Genomic DNA, 13792 nt, shown 5'->3' with positions numbered 1-13792 from the left:
CCCAGCTCTTGTCTCGGTGACCACAGGCTTCACACCTGGTTCCGCAGTAGCCTCAGCTCTTGGTGGTTGGGCCACAGGGATGGTCGCTGCAGGGCCAGGGACAGTCTCCGAGCACCTCTGCAGGTTGCAATACTCCCACCGGACTCTCGGGTCCGTGGTGTAGCACCACGGCCTGCTGTCGCCATCCGGGTTCCTACAGTAGTTCATCGTCAGGCCCCTGTTGATACCAAGACATCACAGGTCATAAGGCTGGGGACTCTTCAGGGGGGTCCCTGAACCCTCTGGATTTGTTTTTAATAAAGTATGAATGAGTTGGTACTAGAGCGATGGCTTAACGGGCTAATCCTCTGCCTGCAAGCTCCCATATCCCATATGCATACTGGTTTGTGTCCTGGCTACTCCACTCTGGTCCAGTTCCTAGTGGGCTGGGAAAGCAACAGAAGATGACCCAGGTTCTTGGGCCCCTGCACCAACATGAGAGACACAAGTGAAGCTCCTAGCTCCTGGCTCCAAGTCAGCTTAGCTCCAGCCATTGTGGTCATTTGAGGAGTGGGTCAGTAATAGAAGATCTTTCTCTCTGCCTCTTGTTCTCTCTGTAAATCTGCCTTTCATGTAAAAATAAATGAATCTTAAAAAAATTGAAGTGTGAATCAGTCGCATTGAAATATTAAAGGCATGATGACAATGCCACACAAGGTGGTTCCCATGTGCTAATCAGCTGTGTACATTTCAAAGACAGAATATCCTTTCATTTCTAAAATAAACAAATAAATAACACTTTATATAAAACCTGAGACAATCCATATGGAAATGTGTGGAAGAACATTCCAGAATATCCAGATTTTCCAGCGTCATTTCAGAGTACGCGCATTACAGATCTATCCAAGATTATCCATCAGTATTTCTCTATAACGAATCAGTTGTCGTTCCTCAAGGTGATGACACTCCCAAGCCTGCTCTGTTAGTTAGGGACTTGCAATGTAACCACAACACTGCACATTCACAATAAAACGTTGTTATTATAAACGCTATGTCAGGTAGATCAAGAAGGTTTAGTTTGAATTTGAAAAACAGGAAAGCTGGGCTGGAAATAGGGCTAAGATGTTGTTGCTGCAGGCTGCTGTCATGGATGGGAATCTGCCTCGCTCTCTGCCCAGCCTCAGCCAGCTGCGTCTGCTGGGGGAAGGTTGCACAGTCAGGCGGGGGGACGAAGGCAGATGTCTGGCATTGCACGTGCAGACATCAACACTGAGCTGTATTCTGTCGCCAGAGGACATCTCTCCAGCCTCCCAGAATCTTCAGGCTCAGGAAATGTCCTACAATCTCGCTTCATGACCAGCCTCTGTTGCAGAACACATGAAGTCCAGCGCTACTGCAGCCAGCAGGATGCCTTTCTGCTGCCTTCCTCCCCCCAGGGCCTGAGCCAGGGTGGAGCCACAAGCTAGGAACTCCATGTAGACCTGCAGCGTGAGTAGAAGAAACCCAGCCACTAGAGCCACCACCTGTGCTGTCTTGCAGGGTGTATACGGGCAAGAAGCTGGCTGGAGTCAGGAATGGATCCTGACCTTGAACTCAGGCACTCCAAAATGGAATGCAGGCATACATACCAATGGCTGTTCCAAACAGCTGCTTCAGTCAGATGAGCTTTGATGAACACCTTTACCTGTGTGATCCATACACCTGACATGATGTAGAACATTCCATCCCCAAGAATGCTCCCCTGTGCCACAGCTGACCTTGAATACCCTGCTCTCTCAGAGGGAAATACCATTGGTTTCTTTCACTGTACATCAACACCACCTCTTCTAGGACTTCATGCAAACAGACTCACTCGGAATATGCACTTCTGCGTCTAGATTCTTTCCTTCATAGAACATGTCAGAGCTCCATCCAGGCTACATGAGAGTGTTGGTAGCTGCTTCTTATTTATTCCGGAATAGCATTCCAGTGTGGAAATGCAGCAGAAAGTACTTGTTCACTTTCTTAACAGCAGACACTGAAGTCACTTCTGGCTGGGGGCTATTCTAAAGCCACTACAAATTCTCTTGGATAAAAGCTGACTATGTAGGCTGTTTCAGTCTTCCAGGGTAAATACTCAGGACCGCCGTGGTAGATACTCAGCATAGATGCATGCATATTTAACAAGGAATCGTCAGATTGTTTTTCAAAGGGCTTAGTCCATTCCACATGAGGACCAGCATGTGTGAGAGCCACACAGCCTTGTTCTCAGGCTGGACACCACTTCCTGCCTGTTCCCTTAGTAGCAGCCATTTCCACCTGGGCTTGGCTGGTGGTCGTTCGCTGCAGCGGTAGCTGGGATGAGAAGCCTCACCTTCAGGAGCTTCTTGGCTGTGCGGTCACTGTGTGGTGAGCATTTGAGGCAGCTGCCCATTTCATGGGGTCATTTCTCCTCTCATTAGGAGGAGGAGTGCTTCATCCTGCTGCTCGGGTGTATGGGATGGGAGTGGTTTTCTCCCAGTCTGTGGCTTGCCTATTCAGTTTCTGAACAAGGTCTGTCAGCATACACAAGTTTTTAGTTTTATGTAAGTACATATTATGATTTTTTTCTTTTTTATATTTAATGTTTTCTGAGTCTTGCCTTAAAAAAACAAAACTTGCTTTACCCAAGGTTATAAAAACCTTCTTTTATGCCTACCTCTCTCTAGAAGTTCTGTATTTCTTTTTTTTAAAGATTTATTTATTTTTATTGGAAGACAGATTTATAGAGAAAAGGAAAGACAGAGAGAAAGATCTTTCATCTGGGCTAACTCCCAAAGTAGTCACAACTGGAGCTGAGCTGATCTGAAGTTAGGAGCTTCTTCTGGGTCTCCCATGTGGGTGCAGGGTCCCAAGGCCTTGGGTCATCCTCTACTGCTTTCCCAGGCCAGAAGCAGGGCGCTGGATGGGAAGTGGAGCAGTCAGGACACAAACCAGCGCCCATTTGTGTACAAGGCAAGGATTTAGCCACTGAACCATCACGCTAGTCCCAGAAGTTCTGTGTTTCAGTTGTAGTTTTGCTGTCTACTTTCAGGCCTAGGAGCTTTCCAAATCAATAATTTAAGATGAAAGCAGAATTCATGGCTTGGTTTTGTGGGTTTCTTTTCTTCCATGCAGCTGTCCAGTTGTCCTGGATTTACTGTGGAAAAGATGTCCTTCCCTGTTGAATTGCTTTGCCATCTGTATGAGAAAACCACTGACCTTACTTATATAGGTCTGTTTCTGGGCATTGTTCTCACATTTCAGCACGTTTTGCCAAGACCACAGTGCCTTGATTACCATACTCATATATTAAATTAGAATATGGAACTCCTCCAACCTCACTTTCCTTCCTAAAAATTTAAAAATTCAAGGGGTCAGCATTGCGGCATAGCACATTAAGCTACTACCTGTGATGCTGGCATCCCTTTTAGGCACCAGTTTGTGCTCCACTTCCAATCTAGCTCCCTGTAGATGGATGGGGGAAGCAGTGAAAGACGGCTTTGGTATTTCATTTCCTCCCTCCCTCCCTCTGTCCTGCCTTTTTCTTTTTTTCTTTTTCTGTCTTTGCTTGGGCCATTGCTGTGCAAAAATACTGAGCCAACGTAGCTCTCATTTCCAGTCTTAGAAAGTCTTGGGGCTGTCATGGTGGCCCAACAGGCTAATCCTCCACCTGCAGTACTGGCATCCCATATGGGCCCGGGTTCATGTCCTGGCTGCTCTACTTCCCATCCAGCTCCCTGCCTGTGGCCTGGGAACGCAGTTGAAGGCAACCCAAAGCCTCGGGACCTCGCACCCATGTGAGAGATCTGAAAGAAGTTCCTGACTCCTGGCTTTGGGTCGGCTCAGCTCTGGCCATTGCAGCTACTTGGGGAGTAACCAGCAGACAGAAAATGTTTCTGTCTTTCCTTCTCTCTGTAAATCTGCCTTTCCAATAGAAATAAATCAATATTTTAAGAAAGAAAGAGTTAGCGAGAGAGAAAGTCACCCTCAGAACTGCTGAGGTTTTTGCAGATTGGCGTGTTTAGGTTAAAGCAGTTTCTTTCTCATCCTTTTTTGATAACTTGTGTCACGAACAAGTGCTAAATCGTATCACACTTTCTTCTGCGTCCACTGAAAGAATCGTGGACTGTATTCTGCTAAGCTGGTTTCCACACTGAGGGCTTTGCAAATATATTCCTGAAGGGAAGCTGTTTTTGCCTGTGATGTTCACTGTGTCCCTGGTAAAAACAATCTGCACATCTTAGTGGATTCCATTTACAGGTTTTTTGGTTAAGGGTTTCGTATTTACGTGCACATTAGATACTGTGCTGCAGCTTCTTGAAATAGTCCTCCCTGCTTTCTGTACCTGGGTATTTTGGGCCTCATACATTGAGTTGAGAAATGTTTCCTCCTGTTCTATTTTCTGCAATAAAAGATGAAAGGTTTGTACTCTTTCTTCCCTAAACACTTGATAAAGTTGCCATGAAGACATCTGGGCCCAGTGTTTTCCTAAGAACTTATCTGACATCATAATTATATTATACGACTTCTTGGGGCCAGCACAGTGGTATAGCAGAGTAATCTTCCACATCCCATACGGGCACTCATGCTTCTGCTCTGCTTTGGACTCTGCTCCCTGCTAATGGTCTGGGAAAGCAGAGGGGAGTGGCCCACGTCCTTGGGTTCCATTCCCACATGGGATGCCTGGAAGGAGCTCTGGGCTTGCAACTTCAGACCAGACCAGCTCTGGCCATTGTGAGATCTTATTCTCACTCTCTGTGTCTCTGCCTTCCTCTTTCCATGATTCTGACTTTCAAGTAACATCAGATAAATATGTTTTATTTATTTATAAATAAAGTTCATAAATAAAATACTATAAATAGATGTTATAAATAAAACTTCATTTTAAAAATTGTACTTTAAAAAATTATTGAAGTTATTAATATGATTTTTTAATTATTTTCCTATTCACTTTTAATATCTACAGATTCCAGGGCCCATGTAAGGAGCGCTGAGTTAAGCTGCCACCCACGGCTCCAGCATCCCAGATCAGAGTGCCAGCCACGGTCCTGGCTGCTCTGCTTCCGATCCAACTCCCTGTTGCCGCACCTGGGAGGCAACAGAGAGGCCCAAGGGTACCTGCCCCTTGCAGTTCTGGGCTCCTAGTCTTAGGCCACTGGGTGAATGCTATAGATGCACTTAAAGTGTGCTTTACGGTAGGGAATAATGTGAAATAGGCCTACATTTTCCTTCAAAAGTTCTACATTTTTCCTGTGCTTTTTGGTTGTTGTTTACTTATTCTTTCACATTTCATTTTGGGCGAATTATAACTATATTGAAGAGAATTGAAGAAATCTCCAGCTGTGATTCTAAATTTACCTATTTCTCTCTCTAGTTCTGTCAGTTTCTGCTTAATATATCTGAAACTGTAAGGGTGCAATACACTTAGCAGTAAATCTATATGAACGGCTCTCTTTACTTAGGAAATGGTCTGTTTTTCTTCATGGTTCTATTTCTGGCCCTGAAACCTATTCTGTCTGATATTAGCATAATCACTCCAGCTTTCTTTTCATTTCTGTTTTCATGGGTTTTTCACAAACACACTTTGGTATGTAACCTATATCATGATATAGTGTCACATTACAGATTGTGTGTTACTAGGGCTGGCATTGTGACACAGTGGATGAATCTGCTGCCTGAGACGTCAACAGCCCATATCAGAGTGTAAGTAGAGTCCTGGCTGCAACAGAGGATGGCTCAAGTCCTTGGGCCCTTGCACTCACATGGGAGACCTGGAAGAAGCTCCTGATATCAGGTTGGTTCAGGTCTGGCCAGTGCAGCCATTTGGGAAGTGAAACGGCACTTGGAAGCTCTCTCACTCTTGCTCTCTCTCCTCTCTGTAAATTTGCCTTTCAAATAAAGATAAGTAAATCTTTAGAGAAGATTCCTGTGCCATTTTGCCTCACATTCTGGATCTAAGAGAAATGTGGGCATAAGAAGCTAGCTTCTAGAATACACAAAAACACAAGTTGGCTGTTGCTCCTGCTATGTTTAAAATCAAAGACCTACGCGTCGGGGATGTTTTCTGGGGTCTTCTCGTGCTTGTGTGGTTTCATGGATGTCCAGGACTGACACTTCCGCCCTGTAACGGTGGTGGATGACGTGCCTCGGTAACTCTGCCCGTTACCCTGGAAACACTCCTGGACCACCGGGGTCTGCTCAGGGGGCTCTGAGATTAAAACAGAAGAAAGTAAGCTGAATGGCTGGAGCAAAGGCAGAGGTGAAGGCATTCCTGACCTGCACGGCTCTGCAGTTTCTCAGTGGACAGATGGCACCCAAGGGCACTCATAACAGCCTTGAATTGGAATGACCTTACTTACCTGGGCAATACTTAGTTTAAACTAGAAAAAAAAAAAAAAACGTGGATGAGGGTGTTGCTAGCTGGTATTTCTGAGCATGATGCAGCAGCGGCCAGAGGCAGATGTACCCGTGGTACAGCAGCGGCCAGAGGCAGATGTACCCGTGGTACAGTTGAACGTGGGGAGGGCTGACATGAAATTCCTTCACACCTGCCCGGAATCCTTAGCTCATCCAAAGTCAGAGAGCTTTGGAGGAATGGGACAGGGAAACAACCAGATCTAGGACTTTGGGCAAAGATCCGTTGTCCCAGGGAGAAGCACACACAGGCACTCATCCCCGTGTGTCCACGATTCTGTGCTGATCCAAGTGGAGGAGTCCTACTGTTGCGCTTAAGGCCCATCACAGGCAATATCACCAAGGACTGACTAGAACCTGCCTAGGAAGGAAGACGAGCTGGACAGCACTGACCCACTCCTGCCCAAAACCGGACAATGAGCAAGCAAGAGACAGCACTGTGTTGCTCAGGTCAGTTGAAGTGCCTCTCTGAAGTGACCACTATAGGCTGCAAATGTGTCGGGACGCTGAGGAAACTCTTGAGCATCCAACACCTTATTGGAGGAATTATAAAGGCTGTGGGCACCCTGAAAGTGAAAGTGGCGATAGCAAAATCCAAATTCAGTTCAACAGCTGACTGCATTGACTGGATGAGCCACACAGCATGCCACAGACAGGTGCCCTGACAAAGTGTAGATATTACCTTCTTCAGTCTCCACTCTTCTATTCATACTGTCCAGCAGTTGATACAAAATTACAAGACACAGGCAGGGCAGGGCCAGCAAGGGGGAGGAGCCACTGCTAGATAGCAAGACCATGAACAGGCTTGCACTGGGACTGGGACTGTGAGACAGCCACAAAGTATCCAGTCAAAGGTCTTGGTGGTAAAAGCAGGCAGTTGGCATGGAAAGATAGATGATTCAGCAAAGAAACAGAAAGTATAGAAAGGAGTAAAATAAAATGCAAGAATATAAAAACCACAGTATCAAAGATTTTGAAAATTCCTTCAGTACCCTGTTTAGCCAATAAGATACCACTGAGAAAATCAAACTGTGAACTTGAAAATAGGCCTATAGAATCATGCAAACTGACAAAGAGAAATAAGGGGTAAGTGGAAAAAGACAGAACAAATACGTGAGGATTCCGAGACCGTATGAGATGTCTTGTACCTGTGGGTACACAGAATCCAAAAAGGAGAAGAGATTTCAAGAGAAAATTGGGAAATAATTGAATATAGATGGGTACCTCAAAAAGGTCATAGAAAAGTAGAATTACAAGAGAAGCTTATTTGGCACAAAGAATTGATATGTACACATCATTTTTTTTTCATAGAGTGGCTGAGAATTTTACGAAAATAAGAAAAACAGGAATCTGTAAATTCAAGAAAGGTCAGAAAACTCCAAGCAGAATAAATACAAAAAGGTGAATGAACACACAGGTGAACACACCACTGTGGACTGCTGAAAAGCAGAACAAAGATGTGCAAGTTTTACAGGCAGCGGAGGAAGATAAAACGTGAGGCACGCAGGAGCAAGGTGCAGCAGGGAAGACTGCTAGTCAGGGACCGTCCACCATGGAAGACACTGAAGTGGTGCGAGCAAGCAAGCTCTCAGCCTCGAATCCGCACCCAACAAAGCCGTATTCAAAATTACCACGGCCCCAGACACACAGAAGTGAAAAGAATTCAGACGGCAGACCTGTGCTACCAGAACTGCTGGAGACTGGTTTTAATACAAGCATTACAATATGGTATCTGAGCATTACATGGTCGTTTGGAGCCATACAGAAAAATCAGAAGTTCCATAAATGACTAAATAAATGAACTAAAGAGAAAAACATTTTTATTTATGATAATCTTAAGACATAAATGATCAGGATCAATGTACTATGAGGACATTATTTGAGAACAATAGCACAACACTTGGGAGAACAAGGGAACAGAGTGTTGTAAGGCTGTTATACATTAACTAGAAAACTATTACTTGAAGGCAGAAGGCGAAGTGTTAAAGATGTATATGGTAAACATTGGGAAAACATAAACATCTTTTGAATTTTGTTCTAACTGGTAGGTAAACAGTGTGGATAACAGACAATCCCCAAAATATCCACTCTAAGATAAGGCAGAAAAAAAGGATGAGAGAAGAGTTGAACAGGGAAAGGAGCAGTTACGCAGCTTGGTGACAGGTGTAAATGTCATCACATTAATGATGCATACGAACGGCCCAGACTGCTCAGTCAGAAAGCTGAGGAAAAGGTACAGCATACACAAGCTGACTTCACCACAAATTCCCAGAGTTGAAGAAGCAAGCGCTGGCCGGGGCTGGGCCGGTGCTGAGCTCTCTGACTGCAGGGCACTCCTTCTTACCTGTGCTATCCACTGAGTCCGTGGTCACGGGGGAGGAGTCACAGGAGGGGATGTCACAGTAGTCCCACCTCGTCTCATTGTTGGTCGTGTAGCACCAGGGAGCCTTTTCCCCATCCGGATTGCGACAGTAGTTTTCATCCAGAGCCCTGAGAGAGAAGTGACGGTAAGCTTTGCTTGGCAGACAGGCTAAAGGGACCTCTGCACAGCGTTATTGGGTGGCCCAAACTGATGTGTGTGTGCAGGAGGAAGCTGGCACTGAGCCTGAGTCCATGAGGGGGTTTTCATGGACTGTGGCACTGTGCTGGGAATGCCATGAGCAGTTCCCAGGCTCTGCCTGCCACCTGCAGCATTCGGTGTCACCAAGGAGTGGTTCTCAAGCTTGCCCACATGTGTTGCTGAGCTCCGCCTACTGCATTTCTGATTTACTAGGTCTGCGGTGGGGCCCACAGATTTGTATTTATGGAAAGTTCCCAGTGATGCTTTTGGTACTGTCATGGTCACCTCCTCTGCCTGTGATGTCAACACCGTTCCTTGCAGAGAGAGCTCTGGAGTTTTGGGCCCCCTCCCGCGGCACCCCAGTAAAGGTAGAGCCTGTAGGATTCCACCTCCTTGGGCAATGAGGGGTACTTACTTGCAGGGGAAGTTTTCCGGGGTCCTGTTGTGGCGGTGAGGGGTCTGCTCACTCCAGCGCTGACAGGTGAACCCCGATTTGGTGACAGCCACGGTCCCTCGGTAGCTCTCACCTTTCCCCTTCAGGCACTGGTGGGTGGGACCAGAAGTGGGCGGGGGTGTTTCTTGAAGGGGGAGAATAGATGACAGTGAGTATGTTTCTAAGGAGTGGTGCACAGTCAATGCCAGAGTGTGACAGATGCCAAGTGGTCCAGGCCTTGTTGCTTGCCCATCCTTGCTAGAGATTTGGTTCTTGAATCCTTTAGCAGGGGTGGGGCACAGCACGTTGGGGCACCACTTGCAATGCCAGCACTACATACGGGTACCAGCTGGACCCCCAGCTGCTCCAGTTCTGATCCAGCCCCGCGCTGACGCACTGGGAAGCCGCAGAAGGTGACCCTCCCTCCCAAGAACTCCCTGTTCTTTCTGTGGGACACTAAATGCAATTCCCAGCTCCCAGCTTTGGCCTGGCCCAGCTTCAGCCATTGCAGCCACTTGGGTGGCAGGGGGGAGGTTGAACCAGCAAGTGAAAGAGTTCTCTTATTCTCTCTCCATGATTCTATATACTAAATAAATAAATGAATCATTAAAACACATACTGAGAGGTAAAGTTCCAGAGAGACCATCCAAGAACCTGACATCTCGGAAAGCTCTACCAGAAACAAAAAGATCCCTTGGTATGTGGACGCCCCAAGTAATCTTTCCCCTAACCAACAAATGCTTCACAAGAGCAGTGAGATCAAGAACGGGGACTTCCCCCAGGGCTCTGAGCATGTGCAGGGACGATGCTCTCTGGTCCTAGGGCCCCGCGTGCTTCACACTCACCACAGCGAGGTATGTCGCACAGCTCCCAACGCTTTTTGGGGTCGGTGGTGAAGCACCAAGGCCGTGGCTCACCATCGGGGTTCCGGCAGTAATTATTCTTCAAGTTCTTGTTGGGAAATCTGAATGGGTATCAGAGATTTCCATAGCACGGAGTCCCTGACCAGAGAGCCTTTTCCAGGGAGCAAGCAGTGAGCGCCTGCTGTAGGCAGGGCACTGTCAGGTCTCCCTCAACCACCAGCTCGGGTGGTGCCCTCCAAAGTTGGCCATCTAAAGCAGGAAGATGGACTCAGCACGAGTAGTTAGTGTTGAAACTGCCGGCCAGGACTTAGCCCATCTAGAATCACCCAGTGAAAGCCAACCCTAGCTGCAAAGAACGCTGAAATACCAAGGAAGTGCTTGCTGCCTAAAGATGCCTTCATGATGTGCTCAGACATGCAGCAGCTGGGAAAGTTTGCTCCTTCCAGGCTCCCAGACAGGTGCTGTGGGTACCCAAAACTCAAAGAAACCAAAATGAGCAGTGTCCAGTACGCTATGTCTCCTGGTTCCTAGAAGCAAATCTGCCCTCTCAGGGGACCTGGAGGCCTTCACTGTACCTTACCTTGGAGGGAAATTGGCAACTTCTGTGTTTTACGCTAGCTCCTTGGAATAGGAGGTGCATAACCACCAGGTGTGTGGTTATCCACAGGGGGAGCTATGACTTGTCATTATTTGTGTGTTCTGAGGAGCCATGGCACCAGAGGCTTCAGAGACGGGAGAACAGAGCAGAGCAGAGCTAAGGCAGAACTGGTTTTCCAGAACAGTGAAAGGAAAATGGAATTTGCAGTGTCCTCTAGGACTCAGCAGCACTTTCTAAAGCAGGGACCTCAGTCCTCAATCTCCTGGTCGCCTTCAAGAAAAATAAAGCACTGCTATCTACACCCCGCCAATCCTGGAGGTTCCAGAGACCTGTGATGCTCACCTACAGGGTTAGGAGGCCTGGTGACTTGCTGGTATAAGGAAAGAGGATGCAGAGAAGCAAAAAAAAAGAAGAAAAGATTGGGGAATCTGCACTCTCATCTTGCAAATCCTGCGGTGAGCACAAACAGCACGCAGGTGCAGAAATGCTACAGAACAGACTGGAGGGGGTGCCGAGGTGCTGCGTCCCTGGGGCCACACTGGCTGTGAGAAGGCACAGTGCACCTGCAGACTGATGGGAGAGGCCGGCCCGGACACACAGAAGCAGCAGGTGCTTGCTCTTTCCTGGAGAGCTGCAGAAGGCTCTGACGCGCAGCCTCTGTCAGCATCCACAGCCTCTACAACATCTGCCATTGGGAGACTTACTTGGATGGGACATATCCGTGAGCATGTGGTGTCTGTGAGTCCCAAGCCTGGCACTCAATTCCCGACATTGTCCTGGAAATCTTGCCTGCATAATTTTCTCCGCTGCAGTGCATACATTCAACTGGGCCGAGTAAGCAAAGCAAGCAAAGAAGTTATTTTTATTTGTTTGCACCAAAATAAACTCAATGTTTTAAGATCACAATCTCACAAACTTTGTATAAAAGATGTATTTATTTAAAAGTCCATCTGTGGCTTTGCTTCCGAATTGCCTGCAGTAACTGGGGCTGTTGACCTAGCTCCATGCAGGTCTCCCATGTGCTTTGCAGGCATCCGGACTTATCTTAAGTCATTATCCGCTGTCACTGCCTCCCATGAAAAGGAAGCTGCACCTGAGGTGGAGGAGCCAGGATTCAAGCCAGCCTCTCCGCTCTGGGCCGTTAGCACACAGGTGTCAGCTTCACCCACTGCACCACCCTCCCACAAACTTTTTGAAGTACTCTTACACTTAATTTCCAACAATCCTTGGACACTAAACTTGACAACAAGCACTCAGAATCTCTAGTGCAATCCAAAATGTCTTTCTCTTTTGCTAATGGTGCAACTGGCATACTTAGGTCAGTAGCCCCTTACCTGTTAACAGTCAATGCCACATTCAGAGCCCCCCACCGGGCAGGTGGGGGTGGGAGGACATATGTTCCTTCTCAGAAGCCTGTAAATTCTGCATCAATGTTCTTAAATACTTGGTGTTTTCATTTTAATCATGATCCTTTAGAATTTGGATAAACTAGTCTGGTCATTCGGATGACTGTCAAATAAGCTGGCACTGTTTTCAGATTTTTGTGCTGAAATTTCTGTTGGTGCTCATGACCTCGCTGGAGAAAAGATTTTCCAAAGTAACTGAACCTGTCTGTATGGCGGAGAAACATGACTGGCTGGATGTTCTTCTTCTTTTTCCTTCCTTCCCTCCTTCCTTCCCTCCTTCTTCCCTTTTCAAAATTATCTAAAACCTGAAACTTCAATTAGCAATGACTGAAGTCACTCAGTGGGGCTAAGTGAACTGCTTCTCTTATCTCATGGACTAATAAAGGAAATGAGACAGACTCAACACAAAAATGATGCACTCATGGCACTCAGAGCCACGTGACCTGTGACACCATGCACAAATAAAGCACCCCACCATCCAGTTAGGGAGAGGGGTACAGAAGCTGAGCTGTCACCTGGCCTGGGAGTCCCACCTTTACCTAGTAAGATGAATTTATTTTCCAGCATGGGCCTATGGGGCACCCTACTGGATTGGCTGGCCCATTACAACAGCCAATTGCTGACTTAGCTGGTTCATCGCTGAGCCGCAACTAAACCATAAAACCTACCACATTTCATTAAGACTGTGCCAGTTTATTGATTTTGTGTTTTTATTTCAACTTATTCAATTGAAAAATTGGTTTTGAGATTGATACTATGTAAGTTTCAGATGTAAGAAGTGTGTGGCACAGTGGGTTGAGGGGCTGCTTGTGATCCATCACATACTGGAGGGCCAGCTTAAGTCCCAGCGGCTCTTGTTCCCATCCAGCTCCAGGCTGAGGCACCTGGGAAAACAGCAGGTGATGGCCCGAGTGCTAGGGCCCCTGTCATGCACCTGAGAGACCTAGAAGGAGTTCCTGGCCTCTGGCTTCAGCCTGGATCAGCTCCAGCTGTTGCTGTCACCTGGGAAGGAAACCAGCAAATGGAAATGTCTGTCACTCTGCCTTTCGAATATATCTTTTTTGAGTGTGTGTAGAATTTAGGTCCAGTTTTGTAATGACATCTTAATAAAATAACCCGGGTCAGTACTGGGGATTTGAGTATCTCTCACGCCTTGGGAAGTAGGTCATTCGTTACTCATCAGCATTATGCCCAACATTGTCAATGGAGCCTTCATGGGCCATGACTTTATAGCAGGTGACCTGTACAAGTGCAATGTCTCCCAGAGTGGCTCTGACCTTCACACTCTGGGATGTCACAGTAATCATATCGCTTGTTCGGGTCCGTTGTGTAGCACCAGGGCCCCTCTACATCATTGTCGGGGTTCCTACAGTAGTTCTTCTCCAGGCCTTCCGCAGGGTATTCCTCAGGTACAAACCTGGGGAAAGATGCCCGTGAGAGGATGCTGAGAGAAGCATGCCAGCCACCCAGCAGCTGGGGTTCCCAGGGACCCTTGGGAGTTGCAAGCATCTATTATTCTGTGCACTCCAGCTCTGAGCA

At 47.0% G+C, this 13792-nt stretch overlaps 1 protein-coding gene across 3 annotated transcripts in view; it reads right to left on the bottom strand.

Annotated features, from left to right (window-relative positions):
- PLG (plasminogen) overlaps positions 1 to 13792 on the bottom strand; it is a 37520-nt gene that overhangs the window by 14762 nt on the left and 8966 nt on the right. The window contains exons 5-12 of one of the 3 annotated variants that reach the window (XM_058670715.1): positions 13531 to 13670; positions 11552 to 11672; positions 10232 to 10350; positions 9369 to 9531; positions 8738 to 8883; positions 7648 to 7655; positions 6028 to 6185; positions 22 to 217 (exon numbers count right to left, since the gene is read on the bottom strand). In XM_058670715.1, coding sequence (XP_058526698.1) covers positions 22 to 217; positions 6028 to 6185; positions 7648 to 7655; positions 8738 to 8883; positions 9369 to 9531; positions 10232 to 10350; positions 11552 to 11672; positions 13531 to 13670 — 1051 coding nt within the window. Of the gene's footprint in view, positions 1 to 21; positions 218 to 6027; positions 6188 to 7210; positions 7216 to 7647; positions 7656 to 8737; positions 8884 to 9368; positions 9532 to 10231; positions 10351 to 11551; positions 11673 to 13530; positions 13671 to 13792 lie in introns of all 3 variants that reach the window. The other 2 variants (XM_058670724.1, XM_058670719.1) reach the window with 2 other exon arrangements.

This window comes from Ochotona princeps, chromosome 1, assembly GCF_030435755.1.
Source record: "Ochotona princeps isolate mOchPri1 chromosome 1, mOchPri1.hap1, whole genome shotgun sequence".
In the NCBI taxonomy this organism is placed as follows: Eukaryota; Metazoa; Chordata; class Mammalia; order Lagomorpha; family Ochotonidae; genus Ochotona; species Ochotona princeps.
This window is presented reverse-complemented; position numbering and strand designations above follow the sequence as displayed.